We start from the raw sequence: 26847 nt of genomic DNA on the forward strand, positions 1-26847 counted from the left end.
TTCTTTGTGAGTTTTGGGAATATCCTCAATCACAGGTACGAGATCCACATCTAGGAATTGAAAGGTTCGAATGATCAACTCTGCAATCAGTTGTTAGACCGGAACTGGATATGGTTCTAAAGGATGAACTGGATATGGACAGTTCCAATAAGATTTCATTCTTGAACAAAAATCCATTTATTTATTTATTTCATTCATTTCATGATGGAGGGGATACACGTTACACCACGATATAAACCACCAATTTATCATTAAAATAAATTCTAACATCATCCTATTTTTGTGACTAAACTTTTAAGTTTATTCTATTTTAGTCATCAATATATTAACCCCTAGCCATCCTAGAATTTTCAATCGGGTGTTACTATGTGTATAAATTATCTAGATTGAGTGTGAGTAGTGCAATCCCAACATGAGTGACGCGTATGGCAGAACGAAACTTAGTTTCCACATGAGTTGTGTTCGATAGATGAAGAAGAACCTTATCTAAGGTTCAACAAAATCATAAAGAGACACAAAAAAGTAAAATGGAGTTTGAGTTCTCCTTAAGGCCCGGTCATATATGCATATAAGTCATGACGTCACACGGTTGAAAATATAAGATCGTGACACTCAGCGTTTCAGCCTCCTAATAAGCGACTTGTTTGCCGTAGCACAGTAGCAACCGACCGACTCGTTCAGGTGCAAAGAGGCAATAGTGTTGGAGGCTCCATCTAGACGACTAAGATGCTACAAAGGTACTACCACGTGCTGCATTACGTCCCATGACCATCTTGGCATCGTCCTATTTTAGGTGAGGTTCTATCTCCATCTTCCATTAGTGCAACGCATCAATCGAAAAGAATACATAGCACGTTGCAACAAAGCTTGATTCTAGCCGTCTCCACCCTCAAACCTTAGATTTTTCCAGTCAATAGTGTTTCTTTCCACTGATCATTTATTGGGTCTAGCCCTAGTTGGGTGACGGGGATCGTCACCAACACAGTTCCTGATCTGGGTTGATTGTGTTCGCGGGGTTGCTTTCTCATGGAAAAGGGTTGGTGCAAAATCGTCCTCCGCCCAACCAAATCTTTGCTTCCACTTCCCGCAAGCATTCAAATCCGTCTGTAACACAGAGTTTGCTTCTCATCTCCTCTTCCTCACTCTGCAGATGCCTGAAACCAACTTCCCAACCTCTCATCTTTTCAACCACTACCCTCCAATGCTTTCACCGCCCTCTCCCAAACATCGGTTCCGTTCATCTGGGTTCTTCGTTTTCCATATAAAATCACCCACAAACCCTAATTCAAGGCCTGCTAGAGTCATTTTTTATTTGGGGTTGCAGAATCAAGGCAATCCAAGGGACTGACTGGCTTGTGAGTATCAGAATGATGGTTTCTGATATCCCGATTTGCCACACTTGTGGTGAGCAAGTCGGAGTTGATACCAATGGAGAGGTTTTCGTTGCTTGCCATGAGTGCCAATTTCCCATTTGCAAAGTCTGCGTTCAGTATGATATTAAGGAAGGCCGTAATGTTTGCTTGCGGTGTGGCTCGCCATTTGACAGTATTTTCTCATCACTGAACTTGAATTTCATTTTTATCTGAATATTATCAATGATTCTTGTATTTCCAGTTGTGTTCTGAGTTTGTTTGCATGATCTGAGTTTTCAGAGAATTTACTGATGGATGATACAAAGACATCAGGAAATCAACACACCATGGCATCTCATCTCAGTCATTCTCAGGTAAATTTTGTTTTGTCAGCTTCATTCACTTGTTAGTTGTGACCAGTTACAAGTATTCACTGTTTTTTTTGTTCTTGATTAGGATGTTGGAGTTCATGCTAGACATGTCAGTAGCGTATCAACTGTGGATAGTGGTAATTAATATAGATTTTGTTACTCACGTTGGGAGCCTTTCATGTTGTTCCTGTTCTTGATAATCTTTTCTTGTTTTGTGAAGAATTGAATGATGAATCTGGGAACCCAATTTGGAAGAACAGAGTAGAGAGTTGGAAGGATAAGAAGAACAAGAAGAAAAGGTCTACTGTGAAGACAGAACAAGAAGCTCAAGTTCCACCCCAACAACAAATGGAAGAGAAACAGTAAGTACAAGGATGTTTGGTTCTTTTAATGTAATTTGGAAGAATTTAATGGTCAGACCGGTCGTGTTGCTTTAACATTTTGAACGCATGATTGGAGCAAAAATGTAACAACTCGAGCCTACCACTAGCAGATATTGTCCTGTTTGGGCTTTCCCTTTCAGGCTTGTTTTTAAAACGTGTCTTCTAGGGAGAGGTTTCCGCACCCTTATAAAGATGTTTCGTTCTCCTCCCTAACTGATGTGGGATCTCACAATCTACCCCTTCGAGGCCCAGCGTCCTCGCTGACATTCGTTCCCTTCTCCAATCGACGTGGGACCCCCCAGTCCACCCCCTTCAGGGCCCAACGTCCTTGCTGGCACACCCCCTTCGGGGCTCAACCTCCTCGCTGGCACATCGTTCGGTGTCGACTCTGGTACCATTTGTAACGGTCCAAGCCCATTGCTAGCAAATATTGTCTTCTTTGGGCATTCTCTTCTGGGCTTCCTTCAAGGTTTTTAAAACGCGTCTTCTAGGGAGAGGTTTCCACACCCTTATAAAGAATGTTTCGTTCTCCTCCCCAACTGATGTGAGATCTCACAAAAAACCTGGTTTCTGTGTGCTGATAGCCTTTTCTATTAAAGTGGCTTCATATCGCTACAAGTTCTTGGTCATAGAAGGCTCAAACTTTCATTCTTATAATGATATGGTAATTAGTCATTACACTTACGAAAATGTGGTTTTTGTTCTTCCAGGATTTCAGAGGAGGCTGTAGTTACACACTCATTCTCTTCAGTTTATCCGATTCCGTCGAGCAGATTAACACCATACAGAATAGTGATAATCATGCGATTGATCATTCTAGGTCTTTTCTTTCAATATAGGATTACAAATCCTGTTGATAGTGCTTTTGGTCTATGGCTCACTTCTATCATATGTGAAATCTGGTTCGCCTTCTCCTGGGTGTTGGATCAGTTCCCTAAATGGTTTCCTGTCTGCAGGGACACATTTATTGACAGATTATCAGCCAGGTAGGAGCAAGAAACCAAAACTTAGGAACCCCTCTTTCTACTTTGCAGCTTCTGATACGGTATTCATTGTGTTCATCCATTTCTATGTCAGGTTTGAAAGAGAGGGAGAACCTTCCCAGCTTGCTGCTGTGGATTTTTTTGTGAGTACCGTTGATCCGTTGAAAGAACCTCCTCTAATCACTGCGAATACCGTGCTTTCAATCCTTGCTGTGGACTATCCTGTCGATAAAGTCTCCTGCTATGTGTCCGATGACGGTGCAGCTATGCTCACATTTGAATCTCTAGTTGAAACAGCTGACTTTGCAAGGAAATGGGTTCCATTCTGCAAAAAATTCTCCATTGAACCTCGAGCTCCTGAGTTTTACTTCTCCCAGAAAATAGACTATTTGAAAGATAAAGTACAACCTTCTTTTGTAAAGGAACGTAGAGCTATGAAAGTAAGAACTTCAAGCTTCCTCTTGCATTCCGCTCGTTTTTTTAGTAGTTCCCATGACTTAATGACTTGTTAGATTTGAATTTTATAAATATGTCATATAGGGTGAGATCCCACATCGGTTGGAGAGGGGAACGAAACATTCTTTATAAGGGTGTGGAAACCTTTCCCTAACAAACGTGTTTTAAAACCGTGAGGCTGACAGTGATACGTAATGAGCTAAAAGCAGACAATATCTGTTAGCGGTGGGCTTTGGTTGTTATAAATGGTATCAGAGCCAGACATCGGACGGTGTACCAATGAAGACGTTGGGCTCCCAAGGGAGGTGGATTGTGAGACCCACTTCGGTTGGAGATGGGAACCAAGCATTCCCTATAAGGGTGTGGAAACCTCTCCCTAACAGGCGCGTTTTAAAATCATGAGACTGATAGCGATACGTAATGGGCTAAAGCGGACAATATTTGCTAGCTGTGGGCTTGGGCTGTTATATATAGTATGTCAATTGTCGCAAATAGTTACTTAACAATTAGTCTGCTAATTCATTGCAGAGAGCTTATGAAGAGTTTAAAGTACGAGTCAATGCTTTGGTGGCAAAGGCTCAAAAAACACCTGATGAAGGCTGGTCCATGCAAGATGGAACAGCTTGGCCAGGAAACAATCCACGTGATCACCCTGGAATGATTCAGGTTAAAAACTATTCATTCGATTCCGATATTCTACTTACAGAGAAGAATATTCACTTGAAAATTTGAATCAAATGTTCAAACGTAGAGGATGAATCGTTTCAGGTTTTTCTTGGAAATACCGGCGCCCATGACGTAGAGGGAAATGAACTTCCTCGACTAGTCTACGTCTCCAGAGAGAAGAGGCCTGGTTACCAGCATCACAAAAAAGCTGGTGCTGAAAATGCTCTGGTACCCATTTATCTATCACATTTTATTTGTTGCAGGCACATCAAAGTTGTATACTCAAATCTTTGTCCTTAAACAGGTAAGAGTATCTGCAGTCCTCACAAATGCCCCCTTCATTCTTAACCTTGACTGTGATCACTATGTTAACAATAGTCAAGCTATACGTGAGGCAATGTGTTTCTTGATGGACCCACAAGTTGGCCGAGATGTATGCTATGTTCAGTTTCCTCAGAGGTTTGATGGCATTGATCGAAGTGATCGATATGCCAATCGCAACACGGTTTTCTTCGATGTGAGTTTAAAATTAGTTTTATTGTCTTGAAACATACATGATCGTTCTATCCAATCCTTTACCGAAGAATATTGAACATAATTTTCCATGCTTCAGAAGCATCCGAGCTCTTAGTGCTAGATAGTGTGTATGCCAAAATGTTTGCCAAATAGATGTCGAAACGTACTTATACTACATAAGTTATGTGAGATCCCACACCGGTTGAAGAGGGGAACAAAGCATCCCTTGTAAGGGTGTGGAAACCTCTCCCTAACAAACACGTTTTAAAACCGTGAGGCTGATGGCGATACGTAACAGGCCAAAGCGGACAATATCTGCTAGCGGTGAGCTTGGGCTGTTACAAATGGTATCAGAGCCAAACACTGGGCGGTGTGCCAGTGAGGACGTTAGACTCCCAAGGGGAGTGGATTGTGAGATCCCACATCGGTTGGAGAGGGGAACAAAGTATCCTTTGTAAGGGTGTGGTAACCTCTCCCTAACAGACGCGTTTTAAAACCGTGAGGCTGACGGTGATACATAACGGGCCAAAGCGATGAGCTTCGGCTGTTACAAGTTAAGCTTTATCCCTGCATTAGTTAGTCTTCAGGCTCATCAGTTTTGAGGATCTTCATTTTTGTTTCAGGTGAACATGAAAGGATTGGATGGCATCCAGGGACCAGTTTATGTTGGTACAGGTTGTGTTTTCAATAGACAGGCACTTTATGGCTACGGACCTCCTTCTATGCCTAGCTTATCTAAGACATCCTCATCATCTTGCTCTTGGTGTGGCTGCTGCTCTTGCTGCTGTCCTTCCAAGAAGATCTCAAAAGATCCGACTGAGATTCAGAGAGATGCAAAAAGAGAAGAGCTTGATGCTGCAATCTTTAACCTCAGGGAAATAGATAGTAAGTCTAATCTAATCTTGGTGGAATTGGGTATTAGAAATTTAAGGCAGTAGTTCTCTGTATGGCTTAGAATTTAAATTTGGCTTCTACAGATTATGATGAGTATGAGAGATCAATGCTGATTTCTCAACTGAGCTTTGAGAAAACTTTCGGATTGTCGTCTGTGTTTATCGAGTCTACGCTAATGGAAAATGGCGGAGTTGCGGAATCTGCAAATCCCTCGACTTTGATCAAGGAAGCAATTCATGTCATTAGCTGTGGTTATGAAGAGAAGTCCGCTTGGGGAAAAGAGGTATTGGTTTTAGTTCATATGTGAAAATTATTGAACTATTATGTGAGATTCCACGTCGGTTGGGGAGGAGAACGAAACATTCTTTATAAGAGTGTGGAAACCTCTCCCTAATAGACTCATTTTAAAAATTTTGAGGGGAAGTCCAAAGGGGAATGCTCAAAGAGGACAATATCTGGTAGCAGTGGGCTTGGGCCGTTACAAATGGTATCAAAGCCAGACACTGGGCAATGTATCAGCGAGGAGGCTGAACCCCAAAGGAGGGTGGACACAAGGCGATGTGCCTTGCTGGCCCTAAAGGGGGTGAATTGGGAGGTCCCACAGAGAAGGAAATGAGAGTCAATGAGGATGCTAGAGGCCCCAAAGGGGGTGATTGGGCCCTTACAGTGTTTTAAAAATCTTGAGGCGAAGCCCGAAAGGAAAAGCCCAAAGAGGACAGTGTCTACTAGCAGTGAGCTTGGACCCTTACAAATGGTATCAGAGCCAGACACTAGACGATGTGCTAGCGAGAAGGCTGAGCCCCGAAGGGGAGTGGACACGAGGTGGTGTGCCAGCAAGGATGCTAGGCCCCGAAGGGGGGTGGATTGTGAGATCTCACATAGGTTGAGTAGGAGAACGAAGCATTCTTTATAAAGAGTGTGGAAACCTCTCCCTAGCAGACGCGTTTTAAAAAACTTAAGAACCTCGAAAGGAAAAACCTAAAAAGAACAATATCTACTAGCGGTGGGCTCAGACCGCTACATATTATCTCTCTCTTTTACTTAAATTTGTAGTGTAGTCAATATTTTGTGAACCCTTGTGAACATGTTTTTGGCTTGCGGCTTTGCTTTTCAGATTGGTTGGATATATGGGTCAGTGACTGAGGATATCTTAACGGGTTTCAAGATGCATTGCCGAGGGTGGAGGTCCATCTACTGCATGCCATTTAGGCCGGCATTCAAAGGGTCCGCACCAATTAACCTTTCTGATCGTCTGCACCAAGTTCTTCGATGGGCACTTGGATCTGTTGAGATTTTTCTTAGCAGACACTGTCCATTATGGTATGGATTCGCAGGCGGCCGCCTCAAATGGCTCCAAAGAATGGCTTACATAAACACCATTGTCTATCCCTTCACCTCGCTCCCTCTTGTTGCTTACTGCTCATTGCCTGCAATCTGCCTGCTCACAGGAAAGTTCATCATTCCAACGGTAAATATCTCTACCTTCCTAGATTTGTTTGTAAAATCTTCAAATAGAATTGTGTTCCTTATCTCTTCCACATCGTTCAGCTCTCGAACCTAGCAAGTACCCTTTTTCTCGGTCTCTTCTTGTCCATCATTCTCACGAGTGTCCTCGAGCTGCGTTGGAGTGGTGTTAGCATCGAAGATATATGGCGTAACGAGCAATTCTGGGTAATCGGAGGCGTCTCGGCACATCTCTTTGCTGTCTTCCAAGGTTTCCTAAAGATGTTAGCTGGCGTCGACACCAACTTCACGGTTACAGCAAAGGCAGCCGAGGACTCCGAGTTTGGAGAGCTTTACATGGTGAAATGGACGACACTTCTGATCCCTCCGACAACCCTTATCGTCATCAACCTGGTTGGTGTCGTTGCGGGATTTTCTGATGCATTAAATGGTGGATATGAAGCATGGGGTCCTCTTTTTGGCAAGGTATTCTTTGCGTTTTGGGTGATTTTTCATCTCTATCCATTCCTCAAAGGTCTCATGGGTCGCCAGAACAGGACTCCAACCATTGTTGTTCTTTGGTCAGTGCTGTTGGCCTCAGTTTTCTCACTTGTTTGGGTGAAGATTAACCCATTTGTGAACCAGGTTGACAGTACAACCGTTGCACAAAGCTGCATTGCTATAGATTGTTGATTAGTTTTGAAGAAATTTACCTAAAATCTTCAATTCCTCATCGAAGGCTCGTTGTCGTCATGATTGTTTATACTTTATGGCACATTTTGTAATCAAAATATACGGATTTGCTTGAATGTGTATGAATGTTTTGGCTCACTCGTTATATTGTTTTAGTTTTAAAGGACATTTTAGTCATGTTAGACTCCTCGTCGTTGTCGTTGTCGTGATTGTTTATACTTTATGGCACTGTTTTAGATTACTCATTATATTGTTTTAGTTTTTAAAGGTATTTTAGTCATTTGAGACTCGTCATCGTTGGGATTGTTTATACTTTATGATATAGTTTGAGATCAAAACATACCGATTCACTTATGTATTAAAGTTTTGGCTCACTCATTATATTGTTTTAACTTTTAAAGGTATTTTAGTCATTTTGTAACTATCTCATTCCTACTCTCTTTTGCTTATTAAAAATTACAGTGTCCGAGTTTCAGCTCGTGTGACAACAAGGACACTGACCCCCAAGGAGTAAATTGTGAGATCCCACATCGGTTATAGAAGAGAATGAACCATTTCATATAGGTGTTGAAACTTCTCCTTAGACGCGTTTTAAAACCATGAATCTTGAATGAATAATACTTGATCGAGCTTAATCCCAGTGATTCGCATCTGATTGAACGTATTGACAGCTTCACTACAAAGCCATACATCTGATATCCAGCTATCACCATTGTCCATGAGACAAGGTCCTTGTCGGGAATGGTATCAAAGAGTGACCGGGCGATCACTAAGTTACCAAGTCAAGGTTGAAATTCTGGGAGCTGCAAAGAAGCTCCATGGCATTTTTAAGATCACCCACTTCACAGAACTCCATGCCTTTTCGAATTAGGTTTGACAAAGATGAAAGAACGCCGAAATTTCAAGCTCACTAAGCCAAGATGATAGTGCCCTGCCGGCGATATCCAGAACATCGGAGGGGTTCTGCTATCAGTACCATCTTTTGCCGCAAATCCCAGTAAGAAACGGCAAAAACGGTGATGAATTTCTGCTATTAAACAAATAGCGGTAGCAATAATGGCGACAAATCAAAAGAAACGACGAACACTGAGATAGCCACGTGGGAGCACGAGATTCAGAAGCTTGTGGACAGCCCACGTTATAACACACCCATACATTACACCTTGTGGATCAGATCCAGTTTGAACATTCATAGAATTCCATTTTTCTGGGAAAAATCAGATGGAAGCAGTAGTTTTCCAGTCTCGAACCCTAATCCGTTTCCCCAATTTGGTCTCTTTCACAAGGAGGAGACCCATTTTCACTTTGAAAGGTATGAATCTCCACATTCTATCAGATTCCCAGAAAAACCCATCTAGAATTCTTGTGTATTTCACGAGCTGAGGGATTAATTTTTATGCAGCTTGTTGAATTTGGCAGAGATTGCAGATGGGTATCGTAGCAAGAACATTCAATTGGCTGTTTCAAGCAATGGAAACGATGGAAAAACAGGGCATCAGCCTGTTCGTAGAAGCTCTGCGCCTGGAAGAACAAGGAAGAATGTGCCATCCTTGAGAAAAACAGATACCCATAAGAATGAAGACATGAAAAAACCCAAATCAAATAACCAGGAGGAAATAATTGCTCTCTTTAGGAAGATACAGACTTCCATTGCTGAGGAAGCTGCAAGCTCCATTGATGAAGATACTAACAAGGATGAAGATGGAACTGAGTCTATTTTGGAGGCTCTTACTGAATCAAGGAAGCAAGTAAAAGGTAATTTCTTGATTGTCTCATCTGGTGCATTCGTGAGAAATTTGCCCCACCTTTGAATCCATGAATGCATCTTGCAAGAACTAAAGTCATTAACATAAATATCTCTTTCATGGTATACAAGAAGCAAGGAAAGAACCTTGATGATAAGTTACCAATATGGCTCCTGAACCATTCTTGTAAGTTGTCTTGTAAGTTGTCATGAAGTATAGGTTCATGCATCTTCGGTTTAAGATTGTTGGGAGTGAGTCCCACATTGGTTAATTTAGGGAATGATCATGAGTTTATAAGTAAAGGAATACATCTTCATAGGAATGAGGCTTTTTGGGGAAACCAAAAGCAAAGCCATGGGAGCTTGTACTCAAAGTGGACAATATCATACCATTGTGATGAGTCGTGATTTTTAACATGGTATTAGAGTCATGCCCTTAACTTAGCCGATGTCAATAGAATCCTGAAATGTCGAACAAAGAAGTTCTGAGCCTCGAAGGTGTAGTCAAAAGTGACTCAAGTGTCAAGCAAAGGGTGTACTTTGTTCGAGGGGAGAATTGTTGAAGAATACATCTCCATTGGTATGTTGGGGAAGCCCAAAGCAGAGCCATGAGAGGTTATGCTCAAAGTGGACAATATCATACCATTGTGAAGAGTCGGTTATGCTCAAAGTGGACAATATCATACCATTGTGGAGAGTCGTGATTCCTAACATCTCCTGTGCATGTATTGACATTTAGTTGGTTCATAATTCTCATTTATTTGGTTCACAGCCCTTTTGGTTCATCTTCCATTTTGATACACGAATCATCTTGATTCATGTATGACATTAACGTTTCTATGTCATATAAAGGGTTGTCTAGGATGGTTGAGATGCGTATAGTTTGTTTGTTTGAGTGTCACTTTGAATTTGTTGAGTGACATTTAGGAAGAACTTTGTCGAGAGACTTTGTAGTGTGAGAGTGTAAGATACACACTTCGTAAACACTTTGATTATAGAGATTGGTAGCTACCCGTGGATGTAGGGAAATTTCTTTTCTCCGAACCAAGTAAATCTTTGTGTCTCTTTGTTTAACTTCTGTTAGTAGGTGTGTGAGTGCGATCGTTCTCACTTCCGCTTACGTTACAACAAAAGTATCGTGTTCTTGACCGACTCTATGACTGAATGGATGTGCATCATAACTTGGTATGGACAGGCAAAACTTTAAAGAATGCAGGAGGAGTTAAAGGGCTGAGAAGAAAAGACACATCTGAAGCTGCTGCAGAATTCAAGTTAGTACGGCCACCGTCTAACTTTGTGAAGAGATCACCAATCCCATCTCCGGCAGGAGGAAATGGTTCGCATCTTACAGTGGAGAATATGAAACTTAGGGAGCTGAAAGCAGTTGCAAAGTCTAGAGGAATTAAGGGATACTCCAAGTTGAAGAAAAATGAGCTGCTGGAACTGCTGACATCTTAAATTCATGGAGCTGAACAACACCAGTCATCACAGTAAATCATTGGTCTTTTGTGTTCTTGTAGTTGCTTTTCCTTTTGTGTTCCTCGTTCTATTCGTTTCACATGTTTTCATTACGAAATTACAAGTTTGGACCATAACATTCAAAAGCGTTTGTCCATATATTGAATCTATAACGATGCTCTAGAGTATAAGACATTGTTTGATATTGTGAGATCCCACATCGGTTGGAGAGGGAAACGAAACATTCTTTATAAGGGTGGAGAAATCTCTTACTCGTAGATGAGTTTAATAAACTTTGAGGGGAAGCCCGATAGGAAAAGCCCAAATAAGACTGAGACCATTTGTCACAATCGTACTTTTGGTGGCAGTGGACTTGCGATTGTGCGACACTCATTCGGCCAAGTGACGTATGCTCGAGCCTCTGGTCCCGGTTTAAGAAGTTTTAGAAAACGGGGTAGAGAGACTTCGAAAGAGAGTTTTGAAAGCAAGATTTGAAATATTGAAATTGGTGTTATATGTGATGCAAGCAAAAAAGCAACAATAGCTTAACACATATAACTATTGGGTAGGGGGAATATCTGTTAGTAGTAGGTTTGAACTGTTACAAATAGTATTAGAGCTAGACACCGGACCATGTGCAATCAACGAGGCTAAACTCTGAATGGGGATGGACACCAAGCGGTGTGCCAACAAGGGCAATGGGCCTCAAAGGGAGGTGGATTGGGGGGTCTCACGTCGATTGGAGAAGGTAACGAGTGTCAACGAGAACACTGGCCCCAAAGGAGGGGAATGGATTGTGAGATTACAGGGAAGGACAACAAAACGTTCTTTATAAGGATATGAAAATCTCTCTCTAATAGACGCATTTTAAAACCCTTGAAGGGAAGCCCGAAAGAGAATCTGGGTTTGGACTGTTACAAATAGTACTAAAGCTAGACACCAAGCCATGTGCCAGCAACGAGGCTAAACTCTGAATAGAGGTGGACACCAAGCGGTGTACCAACAAGGGCAATGGACCCCAAAGGGAGGTGGACTGGGGGTCCCACATCAATTGGAGAAGGTAACAAGTGCCAACGAGAACACTGACCCCAAAAGGAGGGGAATGGGGATTGTGAGATTCCACATCGGTTGGAAAGGACAACGAAACGTTCTTTACAAGAGTATGAAAATCTCTCTCTAATACACGCATTTTAAAACCCTTGAAGGAAAGCCCAAAAACGACAATATCCACTAGCGGTAGACTTGAGCCGTTACAACTTCACAATCATTACCCATTTAACTCGTTCGTTCATTCGTGAGAAAGGAGCTAGTTTGTGAATGTTTCACGTACACAATATGTTGGATGGGTGAGTGAAGTAATGAATATGAGATGCATCAAAACATCATTCTCTCCTGGTTTCTACCCCTCTCTTTTCAAAGAACAAACAAATCTATAAACTACAAAAAATTCACTGATTAAAAAAAAAACCAACAGACAATACAGATCTCTCCTTCCAAGACTAAGTTGTGGCTTTATTACTTACCACTCAAAACTGGGAAGACAAGGATGCCATGCCGCCGCTCATGCTCTGCCATTGACATGTCTTAGTTCTTTCTTTACACCCTCTCCATTCATGAATCTTCTCAGCCTGATACTCATTTTGTTTGCCATCTCTCTCTGCTGGTGCATCAAGCAAGCAAACGTTGTTCTTTCCTGTGTATCATCCTTCTTCAAGATGGAGGGAAGAAGCGGTTTAGATTAAAAGGAAGAGTATAGAACTCTTCATTCCTGGCATCTCCCTTGAATGTCCTGAACTTAACCCACCATGGCATTCCCCTATCTCTAGCACTGTCTTTGTAGTCAAGTGTGTTATCCAAGAACACTGCAACAATGAGAGCTACCGATGGCGGGGAGAAGAAGATGGTGTTTAAGAAGTCGTTGAACTGAACATCGAAACGAAAAATCGTGTCAGAATTGAAAGAAATGGTTAGAGAGTTCATGTTTTTGGATAAAGTTAGCTCACAAACTCACCCATCCAGCGTTGGTGTGAGCAGGACCATGGAAAGCCTTTGCAGTGTACTCCCTAAAGTAATCAGGCACAGACAAACCCAAGAACAATGCCACACCAGTTATGAACAGATTCCTCATTGAATTCATGTTTGTGAATTGCAGAAATGATAACCCCACGGAGGCTGAGAAAGAGCTATTGATTAACAAACATTCCATTTCCAGAGATACACAAAATGAGAATCATTGTGATATCAACTCACCAACAAGACCAAACAAGACACAGTACACAGCTGCAAATATGGTGAAGGGTATTGAAGCAAACAATGCACCAAATTTCCCTGCAGGAAGTTGAAGAGTCCAATATGATGAACTTGAGCAAGAAAAGATGCAATGTTACATTGTTTACTAATGGCTGCTCACCTAGAATTGAGAAGAATATCATGAATCCAGCTGAAATCTGGATAACCCTTCGGCTACCGACACGAGTACTTCCAAGCAGTCCAACGTTTTCTCTGTATTTCCATTCAGTCAGAAAACTTGCATCCAGTGACACAATGCAAGAAAAAGAAGCCATTGATAAACTTACACCGACACGGTTGATCCAGACAGTGTTCCAAACAGACCACTCAGAAGAATCCCAATTCCCTGCCAACCGATGCCTCGACTCAGAACATGAGCTGGAGGCGGGGTTGCGCTTGCTAAGCGTGACGCTGCCTTAAACGCTGCGGTCGACTGCAATACGACGATATGTTATCCATATTACTCTATCAAGTTATTATATATTGCTAGAGTAGGGAAAAGTACCTCAATCAAAGATACCATGACTGCAGCCATCATCCCAAAGGCATGGCCAGCATCAAAAGTTGGAGCACCCCATTGAAGAGGGTATGGAATCTTAATCCTGAATGATGGTATTGGAGAAAAAGGGGTAAGTTCTCTTATATCTTTTGATATCAACAAGTAAAAATGAGACCAAGTTTAGCTATCAACCATGGAGCAGAAGAAATAAGGTTGGCTCTATCAGTCCTACAATTGATTTGAGTTAATTCTGGGCGATGTTTGTATGCACCACTGGCTGTCAAGAGATGTGCATATGCCCATATCACCGTGACAGATATAAGAAGTGCGAAGCGTTCGAGTATCGGAAGTTGCCTTGTATGAAAGCCTTTGAGATACTGCAAAAGAAGCAAATGGACATGAAAAACAAAACTCAATAGGTGTTGTTTTGCAGTAGAATGATATCTAAGCACCACCTGCGAGAAGGCTATGAAGAGTATAAGCATAGGAATGCCAATTTCCACGCATCTTCCAACCTGGGTATGAATTTCAATGGTCATAAATTCATTTACACACACACATACACACACACAGACAACCAAAATCTAAGTATACCACTGGGAAGCCTCTGTCAAACAAACCAAAGCCTACAAGTGCTATCACAGGAACCATTCCAAGAGGACTGAAGAACCTGAAATGAATGATGAACTTCCTTTCATTAACATTTAGTTTGAAATAGATTTAGTGATGATTCTTAAGAAAGTTCTAACCTGGAACAAATAGCCCACAACTGACTGTATCCCAAGATAATCTGTATGCTTGATGACACAATTAGAGCTCCTTGAACTGCTTTCATTGTGCTTAGAAATCTCTGTAGAAGCAACATGGTTGGAGACAAATGAAAAAGTTAAGAACAGAACCAAAATCGAAATGGGTTACTGACCAAATGGGGGTCCTCGATTCTTGCTAAAGAGGAGTCATGAATGATGGAAATGATCGGAACCATAAAGGCATAAGAACCGCCGATAACAGTCGGCAATCTTGTTCCAAACAGCGTTTGTAAAAGCGTATTGATCCCTTCAACGAAAAGCAGAGTCTGCACCACTCTCACTTTGTCGCCCTGAAACAGAGTTTCAAACCCCATTGTCAAAAAACACAGAGAGAAGCAGAAAAGCATAATGAAATGGGGAATATGGAACGTTTTCTCACATCATCGCCGCCCATTAAAGGAACAAGAAAAGAAGGGATCATCACAGCAGTACCCAACGCCAGAATGTAGTGCTGAAACCCCAAAGCTATGGCTTCCCCTGTTTTCATCCATTAACATCAACAAACAACAATGATTACAAACTCAGAAGAAAAACATCAACCAGTTGATTTAAAGGAGTATTACCCCAAGATGGGTTAGAATCAATACAATACTCCAAGCCCTGAAGTTGATCCATCGGTGGATGGCTAATCTCCTCTGGTTTTGGAGCTTCCATTACTCACAAAACCCACTTCGCAAACTTCCAATATGCAAAAATCCCAAATGGGGTTACGGTAAAATAACCAAAACGTCAAAAGAAAGAAGAAAAATCCCAAGCTAGGCGCTCTCGTTTGAAACAAAACTTAAACAAAAACAGAGAAAACGAGAAGAACAATGGAAAAAGCAGAGAAGTGAGACTGAAATTAAAAAGTTACAGAAGAGAGAGAATCAGCCAAGTTGAGGGCTGAATGCAGAGAGAGAGAGAGAGAGAGGGAAACACACAGAGTTGCCGCCCATTAGCAACAAGCGAGCAAGCGAGCGAGCGGCTTTTTGAGGCATTCACCCATTTTTCCGCCAGACTTACCAAAACGCCCGTTGTATTTTTTGACATTCCCGAAACTACCCTCGTAAGAACTGCCAAACTCAAATGTTACCGTTGCCCACTCAACCTCTTCTTCATCTTCCTTATAATAAATAAATTAATTAAATGTGCAGTCATCCTGTACCTAAAAAATAACAAAAAAATAACAAAAAAAAAAAAAAACAGACAATTAAATTATTAAATGTTCCAGAATTATTAAATTCCTGGTCTGATATTTCAATTTCCCTTCAGACAACTTTATTTTAATGCACCAAATTTTGGTCCATTTTGGTCAATCAAAAGGACAACTAAAAATCAATTAATGATTGTAAAGCCTTAGAATCTAGATACACGATTAGATATACAAATCCATTCGGTAAGATTCTACATTAGTTAGAGAGAAGAACGAAACATTTTTTTATAAGAGTGTGAAAACTTCTTCTAGCATGGGTGTTTTAAAAACCTTAAGGGAGAGTTCGAAAGAGAAAATCCAAAAAGGACAATATATGTTAACAGTGGTCCTGAGCGTTACATATTCTCTATAAATTTTCAATATATTTTATTTTTTAAATTTTAATGTTCGTCTAACATGAATATTTTAATATGATATGATCAGGGTCGTCTTTATTTCGCTCGACATAATTATAAAAAGACATTGTTTTATAAGAATATAATATGAATTAGGGGTAGGAAATAGTGGGAATCATGTGGTCAACATTTATCTTTTTACTTGTTTTTCATCTTTAGTTTCTCTTGTGTTCTCTTTTTATTTGGTGCATGATTAGGATGATTGGAATAAAGGGGAATCTAAAGTTAAGATTTTTAATGATGAAAATTTGGATTATGTTATGCACGGGTTAGAAATCGAAACTCGTTGTATTTCTGAATGGTTATTCATTTTATTTTTGTAGGTTAGAGTTTAAGTTAGAACCCGAAACTCTAATATTTATGAATGGTTATCTATTTTTATTAAAACTTTTAAAAGTTTAAGAATATTTTTTAGACAACAAAAATTCTCGCCTAAAAATAAACTCTCTCGACAGTGAATTCAAAATTTGGGACATGAGTACCAATAAATTTGGTAGTATCACTATCATAGTCAACTTTATTTAATAAACCACATTAAATGCAATAAATTGATGACATAAATACATATGAACATCAATAAAGTAGGATTCTTTTGCCCAAATTGTAATGAATACTAATTTCAGGTTTTGGGTTATTTTGTCTTGTACTTTTAAGAATGTCATTTTTAGTTTTATAGTTAGTAAAAATTGGTTTTATTTCGAGCAATTTTAGTGATGATGTATGTTAGTGGGAGAATTTGCTCTCGGGGTCGTTTGTTGCGTCTGCCAATCCACTTTCCGTCGAACACCCCCTTTCTTCTCGATCTACAGAGACACAATTCTCTTAGAGAGCGCCCGTTGTGAACAAAAATGACGAGCGAAAATTCCTGTAGAAACTCGATATCCATTTTTATATGAAATGAGTCATTTACAAAATGAAAAAGGAGCTTAAGGGTTAAGGATGGATACAATTAATTTAGCAATGAAAAGTGAAGAGAAAATAAAAAAGGGAAAAATAAAATAAAATAAAATAAATAAAAATAGTAAAAGAGAAAAAAGAAAAAAGAAAAAAGAAAAGGAAAATGAGGAATCAAGTAGGATTCAGAAGTCTGACTAGACACCAATGTCCTGCAGCTTCGAAATGGCTGCCTTTTCTTTTTCCTTTTTTTTTCTCTCTCTCTCTACAAACTCTCAAATTTTTATTTCATTAATCATACTCGTGACTTTATTGTTGTATTTATTACAAAATCTACTTATAAACAAGTTGTTTGAATTCACTAATGGTCATGTACCTGTTCATATGCCCCGCAACGTGGGAAAGAGAGACAGGGAAGTCGAGAATATAATCTTATATTTGGCCTCTTCTATCTAACAAGTAAAAAATGTTCTTCACTCCCTCCCTATTTTCCGTCTAAACGGAGAATCCTCTTTCCATTTGGAGCGAGTCCCTGACCTCGACCTCGTGGGTAAAATGAGCATCTCTACATATATGACAAGCTTTTATCTTTGTTATAACTTTAATGATTACAAACACTTAACTAATAAATTACTTAGTTATAAATTACTTAGATGCTATGGAAAAGCTAAAATAATTCTTTTTCAATGTCCCAAGGAGAGCCGATAAATTAGTGTTCTAGGTTGATTATAGATTAAGGCTCAAGTTTAATAGACATCATATTGGGAAGAAGAGAAATGACTTCAATTTCAAAACCGACCTTGTTTCTCAAAAGCTAGAAACAAGAAAATTACGAAATGACTCCTAATAACGACATGGTCGATAAGTGAGATTTCAACTAGATCATAATACCTATAAATTATAAAAATATAGAGACCAAACTAAAATGACGGGTTGAAAGGATCGATATAATGGGGAAAATGGATGTAAGTTTTCAAGAGAAACTGTCACCCTCTCTCTGAACTTAAGAGCTAGTCTTTACATGCAACATTGGGACAAATCTTTAGCTTCACATGCCATCTCTTTCTTTTCTCTCTCTCTATGAAAAGAAGACAACTTGTGTTCCATTCCAAAAGCAACTGTGCAGAAAAGCAGTTTTAAGGAAAAAGCTTAGCAAAGAGGGTGCAAAAACACATAAATCCACTTCCACCAGCTAGCAAGCACACCTATTTTAGTCTGGGAGAATAGACAGTTTTCTTCGCCTTCCAATTCCAAGGAGTCCTATATCCTCGAGAGTCGAGTGAGGGGAAAAAAAATAAAATAAAATAAACACAACAGTTCTTGGATGCCAATGGCTTACCTTTTCAAGCTGACCCACGTACTTGTGTTGAAAATATGCAACCACCTGCAAGAAAAAAGAGATACTCAAAGATTATAATTACAAACCAACCCATCTCTTCTAATTAAGGAAGAACATTTCTTTTTCCACCATGATTGTTTTGGACAACTTTCCTACAAGCCCCGGTTCCTAAGTTGAAACATAAGCAAGTTTTTGGGTTGATTTGGAACAAAAGGCAAAGGGTGGGGGCCAAGGTGGGGTAGGAGGTTTATTCCTTCGCGATTCTTTAGGGGAGAGGATAACTTTCGGCAAACATGGATCGAGAAGAATTAAAGGCTGATGGTATTGACTTTAAGGCATTCGGTGATGTTTGGTAGTGTGTGAGATGATTTAGTGAAGACACCTAGAATCAAGCTTTGATTGTGGGGCTTATAATTGCTTGGAAATTTGGCTGTTTGTAGGGTTGAAGATCGAGGGGCGTGGGGAAAAGGATAGGACAGAAGCTGTAAGGCAAAGACGTCACTGTCTCAATATGGCCAACTCCTATAATAGAGGATCATTTGTCAATTTTTTCACTGACTTGATGGTTATCAGACATGGATTTTGTACATCTACGGAGCTCTAGGGTTTCTGATTTCTTCTCTCCTCTTTTTGTTTTTCTCATTGGAGGGAATCCACCTACAAAGGCAAAAAGATAACAGAATACAGATAAACCAAGGTTGAACATTGTGCACAAAAATCCCTTCAGCTTCATATCCGAGGGAAGTAGCATGGAAGTCAGCTAATGGTTTGGAAATTTAAACCTTAAGCTAACTAAACTTCTAACAAGTGAGCAATCACTAGAGATCTCATTAATACTACGCAATAGAGAGAAATAGAGAGAGAATCTATTAAAAGTTACCATGTACTTGATGTGCAGCAAATTTTTCCCCCTCATGAAACTCATACAAAAAAAATCTTCCTCCATCGTTTGGCCAAATTTGTATGCCCCTGGATAATCTTTACAAGTCAAGGAAATTGATGAAAAAAGAGAGTTACAAGCAATATTGCACCTTGAAAAGAGGAAACAAACGGTAACTGATGTATTACATTTTCATTCTGACCGTATATATGGTTAGAGTCACAGATATAAAGCTACAATGTGGCCATTTCCCTAGCCTTTCAAAATGGTTTAGAACTAAATGTTATGGAACAGAATTCATAGCTCCTAGGATCTTCTATCCAACTTTCTCTCACTGGATCTTTTTTCTTCAGCCTCTCGCCGTCTCTGTTGCCTGTCAACAGGAATGATGCACATCAACATTGAACTTTCAGATACAACTAAAAGTTGGCACTCTTATTGTTTCTAAGATATCGCCAAGGCAGTACAATATTTATGATTAAAACAACCAAAATCGACGTAATCTTCTCAAAAACAGTACAAAAAACTTACGCAAAAGCTATGTATCCAGAGCCAACATTAGCAGAAGATAGTAAAGCTGTATGAGCACTAGCTGCATCTGAGCCACCAGAAATTACTGGGTTTCTTCTATCACCATCTACCTGATATGAATTAAACAAATACTTAGTAATACAGTATACATTGCTGATATGAACAACTACATGGTGGTAAGGCATCACCTTATCCCATTTTGATTTTTTGTTTTGTCTTCCATCCCTAGGAATGGCATCAGATGCAGAAGCTGCTGAATGTAGACCACTACCAACGATAGCTGAAACACCTGTAAAAGGAATAGACAGAAAAACACTATAAGAAGAATAAATCACATCAGAAAGAGACTAAAGCACTACTGGTATGAACCTGAAAAAGGTATATTTAATTTAGGAGCATTCACAACTGTACCACCAGGTTGTGTTCCTCCTGAAACAAACTCCATCTTCGGACTTTTCTTCCTTTCCAGCTCCTTCCTCTCCATCTCACGTTTCATGTCAGCCTCTATAACAAAATAGGCAACTTCAGAAATAACATTTGAACTTGATAATAAGCGCATGTAAATAATGCAGTTGTTTGTACTTTGCAATATGATCTCCAGTCTCTACCACCACATACTAAATTTGCATCTTGCAAACGGGTAAAAGTAGAACATGCAGTGAATATGGATCAACGTAATTGTTTTTTACTCATGAGAGGAGAAAGACAAATGCTGTCAATTCTGCAAATTTTAGATCTTCGATAACTCTAAATGTCAAAAGATGCCTAATCAGACCGTTCATGATGGCAGAAGCATTACAGCATGACAGCCAGAATTACTGTAATAACATCTTGAGTGATCTTTTCAACTTGTCAAGGTTACTTACTATGTTTTCTTTTCTTTTCTTTTCTTTTTTTTGTAAAAAACATGACCTGACTAATTTAATTTAAGGTATTATTTAAAAAATGTCATGAATAACCAAGAGCATGTGACTTTTTGATAAATGATAAGGAGAGACACGAGGAAGATATACAGAAGGAATTGTCAATGACCTATTTCATTATAGTAGTCACTTTTATCATATCCATGCGGGTCAAACACATCCTTACTGAAGCAAGACCCAATCTGGTCAATATCTTGATACCTCACAGCATGTAATAAGAAATCTGGATTCCGGTAGTCCTTTCTATTGCGTACTTCAGCATTGAAGCTTTTTCCAGCTTTCTTATACTCAAGAAACTTATTGATTTTCCTCTGCATGTAAAATAAAATAAACAATCAATAAAAATAAGTACAAGAATATCAATTTATACCCCTAAACTTTGGAGGGGGAATCAATTAAAACCTCAAACTAATAATTGTATCAATTTAAATTTTAAACCTTTAGGAGTGAATCAACTTAGACCATTCATTAGTAATTTCAAACTATTTATACTTAATTCCATTTAAAATCAAATCAAAATCACCTAAATAAAACTATTCTTCTCCCAAAGTCCTATCAAAACAGTAAGAAAAATGTAATATCCAGGTTTAATTTTTTTTTTTTAAAGGAAAAAAGTACAGTCGTCGGCCGTACCTTGCCGGCGATAGAGTGCGTGTGAGGAAGGTGAATACACACCAAACAACCGTTTCTCTGTCAGATTTTGAGAGGATTGGAGAGTTTGGGACGTTTTAAAGGTAGATCAAGGGTTAATTAGAGGAGAAGCTCAAAATAAGGGAGTTTGAGTAATTGAAGTTGGTGGAGAAAACCTATCTTTGCTAGAGAGTTTTGAATTCCTGGGCAGCCAGAGGTCCAAATCATTTGAGGATTGAAGGGTTTCATTCATGGAACTGTGGGCTTGAGCGAGGTTGAACCAATTTGGGCAAAAAGACACGTGAAGGGGAAGACCATATTCGAGCTCGAGGGTAAGACCATGGGTCTTCCGTTTGAACTTTACCAAGAAAATTCCTACTCAAACACTAACGGTTTCTCACAAATCTTGGACCTATAGATTCGTGTCAGCGAGCTTTATAACTTTGAAGAAGGGCCCCCAAGACGAGGTCAAGCAAGGAGATTGGAATTGGAAATGTAAGTTACGGTTTTGGGTTTTTGAGGAACTTCAACAGACAACACTCCCTTAACTCTAAACAAAACTTCATGGTTTTTGAACCATTGAACTCGGCTCAAAGAAAACTCCAACTTTGCTGAAGGGAGCAGACACCCTTGAGGCTTGTAGCACGAGAACGGAACGAGAAGAAACGAATCGAGGGAGGCTCATGGCTGGAAGTTGAAGACAACCGGTCCAATTGGACCACTCCAATTGAACTACTTTACTCATTTTTGCACGATTTGGCCTACTAAGAGTTTTCCAGTTAATTTCCTTGTAGTGAACTTCTCCGGTCGATAGGAGCCTGTAGTACTTTTATGAGTTAGTAGAACTAGGTTAAACCCTGTAAATGTGAACCCTACGAGAAATATAAGAGTCTTATGGGTGTGGTTAGAGGGTCTCCAATCAATCCCTAATCATGATCTTGCTCGGATGAGAGCAAGGGACCATATAGGTAAATGAGTGTTGGCTAGATTGAGAGTCGTAACCTCCTTTACGCTACTTACGTTATATGGCCTACTAGGGGATGCCAACTAAACAAGACTAGAGAATTGAGAATAGTGTCCATAATGGTATGACGAGAACGATAAGCTGGAAGATGACGAGGTTGGGCCCAGAAAGCCTAGCCATAGGTCTATGATGATGACGACGATGAAAGGATCTAGTAGAACATTTAGTCAAGATACCTTAGAACCCCGAGAACAAACTATGAGAGTTGACGGCTCAGATAGAGCTAAGAAAAGAGAACTTGTGATAGAGCTAAGAAAAGAGAACTTGTGACTTCTGCACCATGACCCTATAAGTTGAGCTTAGGTAAACAAAGTAAACATGGGCTATAGCCTAGGAAATGTTGCAACTTAGAAATGAACTCCTTAGTTCGAATAAGTCATTGAACGAACAAATGAACCAATAACATAAGATTAAAAATAAACTAAGAACTACAAGCATGCAACTAATTGAGTGTTTTTATACTCATCCATGCAACTTCAATCTTTTTCAAATGAAAGATAGAAGGAGCAGCCGAGGAATCAATGCACACGAGTTGTGGAGATATAGGGGATGAGACAGATCGATGTCTTGTTTTCGCAGATTTTATGTATTTAAGAATTATGTCATCTTTTTGTCGTCAGTCATTGTAAATGGTGTCCCCACTATACTTTAATTGATTTGACCGTTGTTTTTTCTTGAATTTCCTTAAATGCATGCACATTTAAAATTTTATAAATTATTGTATATTTTCAAAATACTTCACGTTAGTTAGTGACAATCTGTGGCTCGAGTCTCTTGAAAAGTGGGTTATTACAAGAAATTACCACATCATTCTTTCAAAATAAGTAGAAAAAGAAAATACGAGAGAATGGAAAGCCACTTATATTAGTGAAAGATCAATATTATCTATTTGATTATGACATTTCACTCTAATTTACGATAAATCATGCATAAGGAAGTTTTATACATGTGAATGTTTTGCGTTAATGATTTCAAAACGAAATTCTCATAGAGGGTCTAAATTGATTAGCTTGTGAAAGTTTAGAGTTTGTACCATAATTTTTTCCCCTAAAAAAGATTAGACCCTGAATTTATTGGAGAAATATAAGGTAACTCCTTACAACAATATAGATATATGTTCACCTTCAAAATATAAGACAAACAAACATAATAGGGATTTGTGAGAGTACTAGTGAGGGTAAGTTGTTAATATTAGTAGGGTATTAGTAAGGGCATAGTGGTAATTAGATAGCGGTGTCTTGGTCATAAATAGGGGAGTTGGGGTTCTTAAAAAAGTGTGGATCATATTAGTGGAACAGTTCATTGTGGAATTTGGGGGGGGGGGGGGGGGGGGTGGAGAGAGACAGTTCTCTCAAAAGGCTATTTTTATATTCTAATTTTCCTTTGATATTGCAATGTATTACTATCTTGTGTTTTTGGTGTTTGAATACCTAACAAGGTCCACCAGTTGGAGAAGTTGGTTGCTGTCCTTACACATAATGCACCCACAACTAAAGATGACCCCCCCTGCCCCCACACGCACGCACAAGTCCAAAATATATATTCCCCCAAACAGACTAACTAGGATTAGGGTGAATTTCCTTCTCTGCCCCTCCAAACATTGGTATTATCATTGGGGTTAAACAAGAAACTAGATGGATGTGGTTATCAATGACTAAAAGGATCTGTATTCTTGTTTAGCAATACATAGGCTCCTTCCTTTTCCCTGATTCTTAGACTTACCTTAAGGCTTAAGTCATAACCAAGTTGCTAGGAGCTGAGAGATTATTGCATCCTGCAGACCTAAAAAAATCATTCTGCACTAAAACTTCTACTTGTATAATTCCCTGTGTGCATGCAGATCCTAAATTTTTCTCCTATCAGAGGGCCACAGAACAAGAACCAAACCCAAGGTCATAAACCAAGTCACACATAATCACCAACGAAGAATACCTTCAGTTCACCAACATGTTAACACATCCTAACCCCGTACCCTGCCCGTGCCACTAATAAACAACTCAGGCTATTGATTTGAAAACCCAAGAAATGGTTAAATATATTCCATAGGTATCAATTGCTTTATGTTTCTTATCAAAAACTAGATCGACATTCAAGAAGGCATACCATTTGGGGAAAACAATTAAAAGCTCTTCAGAACATAAGTAGTCATTATATCAGAAATGAAGCTTACTTGCAGCTCCTCTGAGCATTTGTCTTTTGGTGGTGGCGGAAGAAACTTGTCCAAAGGATCGATATCTTTTTTCTCCTCTTCAACAGTTTCCTCAACTTTTTCAGTTTCAGACTCCAGTATCATGTTGTTCATTGAACCAGAATGTGGTGATTCAGAAATTTGAGGAGTGGCTAAATTGTTTGGTGTTGGAACTCTAAAAGTCCCGGGAGATGTTCTATCAAAATCACCTGCATCATAAAAATTAAAAAATAAAATAAAGTAATTAGCGAGGAGGAAAAAGGAGAAGTGACCATAATCAGCACAAGACATTGCTACCTGAAGATAGTAATTGGAGGTTAAATCTTCAATATTTATGAAACATCAAGAAATCATCCCAAAATAATACCCCAGAGCCAATCAAATAACTCTGCCTAGCATATATGATTATGATCCATGAAAGGGTAAACAAAATCCTACACGTTGCTAGTCTTTTGAAGATATACTAATTTTTCGGCCAACATGCTGTAGAGCCTTTAGATCCTGAAATAGCCAACATCCTAAACTTCCACCCTTTAATGATTATGGTACACAATTGAGGACATGTTACGATATGATCACGAGACTATCAACCTAATTGCACTTCCAACACGAGGCAAGGCCATACAAAAACGATTTCATGATACCATTCACCAAACGAAGTCTACAAATGGAGAAGGAAAATCCAGATTTTCATAAGACAGGAAATTAAATAAAATAACATGGATGAACGGCTAAACAAATAAGGATTGATGGTAGTACAAAGTTTTCTAGAGCAGACGAGTATTAACTATGCGCTTGGAGCATTGTTAGATATTAAAAATGAGAAGAAGCAAAGTAAATTTTCACTATTAAAAGAATCATACAAACCATTGGTGCCTAAAAGCTCATCGCCAAATGTGACACGACCAGATTCTTCAATTTCTCCATCCTGTATGTAAACAGACGAATGCAAAATTATTTTCACTAAAAGATTTCTCAGGGATGGGCTGCCTTAATTCCCATAAAAGCTAAACTTAACAAACATCTACAGCAACAGAACAACGTGGAACCACCCATCTTAGTTCGACGCTATATTGATTGATTGATTTATTTATTTCCCAGTTCTTTGAAATGTACAATACGCATTCCACTAGAGAACTTTAGCCAGCGACGCTTACCACCAAACAAACAGAGATGATGTAAGTACCTCAGCCTCTGGAGACATTGCGGCTTCGTCGTGACCGTAATCAACTATCGCAAGCGTCCCCCTTCTTCTACCAGAATTATCTTGTAATAGCATTGGCGACGTTGAAACAACAGCCTGGGGCGGCTGCGGAGTGGAAGACCCGAATTTGAGCTTATCTGGAGTGAAATTTTCATCATCAACCGGCGGCGTCGAATCTTTAGCAGATTCACTGACAATCATTCTATCGCTGTTTACAGCTGACTCTTCTTCTGCAACCCTAACTCCATAATCATCCTCTCCTCCCTCTTCTTGCCTCTGCTGCTGCAGTTCACTGTCTTCTTCTTCTTCTTCTACGTCTTCAACGTCTTCCATCTCATCGTCCTCGTCATTGTACATCGAGAGTAAAGCTATCCCTTCGGATTCTTTCTTCTTCGATGCCATGAGAGCTTCGATTCAAGGTACCCGGCAGGAAATGGTTCAACAACAAAGAAATTGGACTATGAAATCGGAAGTTGGATCTCAATTGAATCCAGACAGCTTGGGATTTTGAATCAAATGTCGATGCTAGGGAGAAGGGTTTTCGGTTTCCCGGGTGGGCGATGCCGGTAAAATTGAACAAAACATCATACATGGGCCAAAACATCATACATGGGCCAAAAGCCTGGTTTGAAATTGGGCTGGGCCAAAAGCCTGGTTTGAAATTGGGCTGGGCCAAAAGCCTGGTTTGAACTTGGGCTGGACCAAAAGCCTGGTTTGAACTTGGGCTGGGCCAAAAGCCTGGTTTGAACTTGGGCTTAAACAATAAAAGCCCAATTAAGATTGGACCACATCCCTCATTTTCCTAGGCTACACGGCGGGGTCGGTGTGGGCCCGCCTTAAATGGAGTGAAAAATCTCGACTAAATAGAGAACAAAGAGAGTAGTGAGAGATTTCTACTAGTTATATAAACGGGACCAAAGACGGGGATTGTATTCCTCATCCCCGTCCTTACCCAATTCTTAGATCCTTGCAACAGCTTTTTTACCTATTTAAGAGTGGCACATGGTTTGAGTATTTAAAGAAATACTTAGTAAAGGACTCTACTTTTAGAGTTAGGGAATGCAAACACATGCAATCATGAATAAGAGTCT

General features: G+C 39.6%; 4 protein-coding genes and 1 long non-coding RNA gene across 12 annotated transcripts; 2 read left to right on the forward strand and 3 right to left on the reverse strand.

The window, feature by feature from the left end:
* The first annotated feature begins 848 nt into the window (after nt 1-848).
* On the forward strand, nt 849-7895 carry IRX1 (cellulose synthase family protein). 2 transcript variants are annotated; one of them, XM_023686054.2, is made up of 13 exons: nt 849-1545; nt 1646-1726; nt 1809-1860; nt 1944-2085; nt 2817-3092; nt 3184-3529; nt 4074-4211; nt 4314-4439; nt 4516-4728; nt 5351-5612; nt 5705-5904; nt 6736-7089; nt 7170-7895. In XM_023686054.2, the coding sequence occupies exons 1-13, from the start codon at nt 1429-1431 to the stop codon at nt 7755-7757; spliced, it is 2895 nt and encodes a 964-aa protein (XP_023541822.2). In that variant the 5' UTR covers nt 849-1428; the 3' UTR covers nt 7758-7895. The 2 variants fall into 2 exon arrangements, with proteins under 2 accessions (XP_023541822.2, XP_023541820.2); XM_023686052.2 differs by having other exon boundaries at nt 1653-1726.
* Nucleotides 7896-8506: 611 nt separating this feature from the next.
* LOC111802132 (Rho termination factor) lies at nt 8507-11172 on the forward strand. The gene is made up of 3 exons (XM_087126753.1): nt 8507-9069; nt 9177-9512; nt 10697-11172. The coding sequence occupies exons 1-3, from the start codon at nt 8979-8981 to the stop codon at nt 10957-10959; spliced, it is 690 nt and encodes a 229-aa protein (XP_086982879.1). The 5' UTR covers nt 8507-8978; the 3' UTR covers nt 10960-11172.
* Nucleotides 11173-12201: 1029 nt separating this feature from the next.
* Nucleotides 12202-15633, reverse strand: LOC111801861 (nucleobase-ascorbate transporter 2). Its single transcript, XM_023686056.2, has 13 exons — nt 15120-15633; nt 14936-15033; nt 14670-14846; nt 14497-14597; nt 14342-14417; nt 14203-14262; nt 13940-14124; nt 13754-13850; nt 13536-13681; nt 13370-13461; nt 13210-13287; nt 12971-13131; nt 12202-12882 (listed from the first exon to the last, which is right to left on the reverse strand). The coding sequence occupies exons 1-13, from the start codon at nt 15208-15210 to the stop codon at nt 12670-12672; spliced, it is 1575 nt and encodes a 524-aa protein (XP_023541824.1). The 5' UTR covers nt 15211-15633; the 3' UTR covers nt 12202-12669.
* A 2330-nt stretch (nt 15634-17963) lies between these two features.
* LOC147791323 (uncharacterized) lies at nt 17964-19501 on the reverse strand. 2 transcript variants are annotated; one of them, XR_015422516.1, is made up of 5 exons: nt 19445-19501; nt 19257-19345; nt 18377-18421; nt 18243-18297; nt 17964-18155 (listed from the first exon to the last, which is right to left on the reverse strand). It is a non-coding gene; the product is annotated as an uncharacterized LOC147791323 (long non-coding RNA). The 2 variants fall into 2 exon arrangements; XR_015422515.1 differs by lacking the exon at nt 19445-19501 and having other exon boundaries at nt 19257-19388.
* Nucleotides 19416-26337, reverse strand: LOC111801864 (transcriptional regulator family protein). Of its 6 annotated transcripts, none has more exons than XR_015422514.1 (8): nt 25739-26337; nt 25420-25480; nt 24535-24761; nt 20820-21021; nt 20202-20291; nt 19976-20076; nt 19788-19893; nt 19416-19629 (listed from the first exon to the last, which is right to left on the reverse strand). XR_015422514.1 is itself a non-coding variant. In XM_023686060.2 (8 exons), the coding sequence occupies exons 1-8, from the start codon at nt 26156-26158 to the stop codon at nt 19563-19565; spliced, it is 1278 nt and encodes a 425-aa protein (XP_023541828.2). In that variant the 5' UTR covers nt 26159-26336; the 3' UTR covers nt 19416-19562. The 6 variants fall into 6 exon arrangements, 3 of the variants coding, with proteins under 3 accessions (XP_023541828.2, XP_023541827.2, XP_023541826.2); XR_002816198.2 differs by having other exon boundaries at nt 20199-20291; XR_002816197.2 differs by having other exon boundaries at nt 20157-20291; nt 25739-26335.
* Between the last annotated feature and the right edge of the window lie 510 nt (nt 26338-26847).

The sequence above is a fragment of the Cucurbita pepo genome, chromosome 9, assembly GCF_057944985.1.
Source record: "Cucurbita pepo subsp. pepo isolate OVF chromosome 9, ASM5794498v1, whole genome shotgun sequence".
NCBI classification, from domain to species: Eukaryota; Viridiplantae; Streptophyta; class Magnoliopsida; order Cucurbitales; family Cucurbitaceae; genus Cucurbita; species Cucurbita pepo.

Coding starts and splice junctions, on each gene's coding strand:
- LOC111801861 (XM_023686056.2), bottom strand. CDS start 15,210: ATGGAAGCTCCAAAACCAGAGGAGATTAGCCATCCACCGATGGATCAA. Junction 14,263..14,341: donor TTGACAGAGGCTTCCCAGTG/GTATACTTAGAT, acceptor ATTCATACCCAG/GTTGGAAGATGCGTGGAAAT. Junction 12,883..12,970: donor CTCACACCAACGCTGGATGG/GTGAGTTTGTGA, acceptor TTCGATGTTCAG/TTCAACGACTTCTTAAACAC.
- LOC111802132 (XM_087126753.1), top strand. CDS start 8,979: ATGGAAGCAGTAGTTTTCCAGTCTCGAACCCTAATCCGTTTCCCCAAT. Junction 9,070..9,176: donor ACCCATTTTCACTTTGAAAG/GTATGAATCTCC, acceptor TGAATTTGGCAG/AGATTGCAGATGGGTATCGT. Junction 9,513..10,696: donor ATCAAGGAAGCAAGTAAAAG/GTAATTTCTTGA, acceptor TGGTATGGACAG/GCAAAACTTTAAAGAATGCA.
- LOC111801864 (XM_023686058.2), bottom strand. CDS start 26,158: ATGGCATCGAAGAAGAAAGAATCCGAAGGGATAGCTTTACTCTCGATG. Junction 21,022..24,534: donor AATGCTCAGAGGAGCTGCAA/GTAAGCTTCATT, acceptor TTTTACATGCAG/AGGAAAATCAATAAGTTTCT. Junction 19,898..19,975: donor AAAAATCAAAATGGGATAAG/GTGATGCCTTAC, acceptor AATTCATATCAG/GTAGATGGTGATAGAAGAAA.
- IRX1 (XM_023686052.2), top strand. CDS start 1,368: ATGATGGTTTCTGATATCCCGATTTGCCACACTTGTGGTGAGCAAGTC. Junction 3,530..4,073: donor AGGAACGTAGAGCTATGAAA/GTAAGAACTTCA, acceptor AATTCATTGCAG/AGAGCTTATGAAGAGTTTAA. Junction 5,905..6,735: donor AGTCCGCTTGGGGAAAAGAG/GTATTGGTTTTA, acceptor TTTGCTTTTCAG/ATTGGTTGGATATATGGGTC.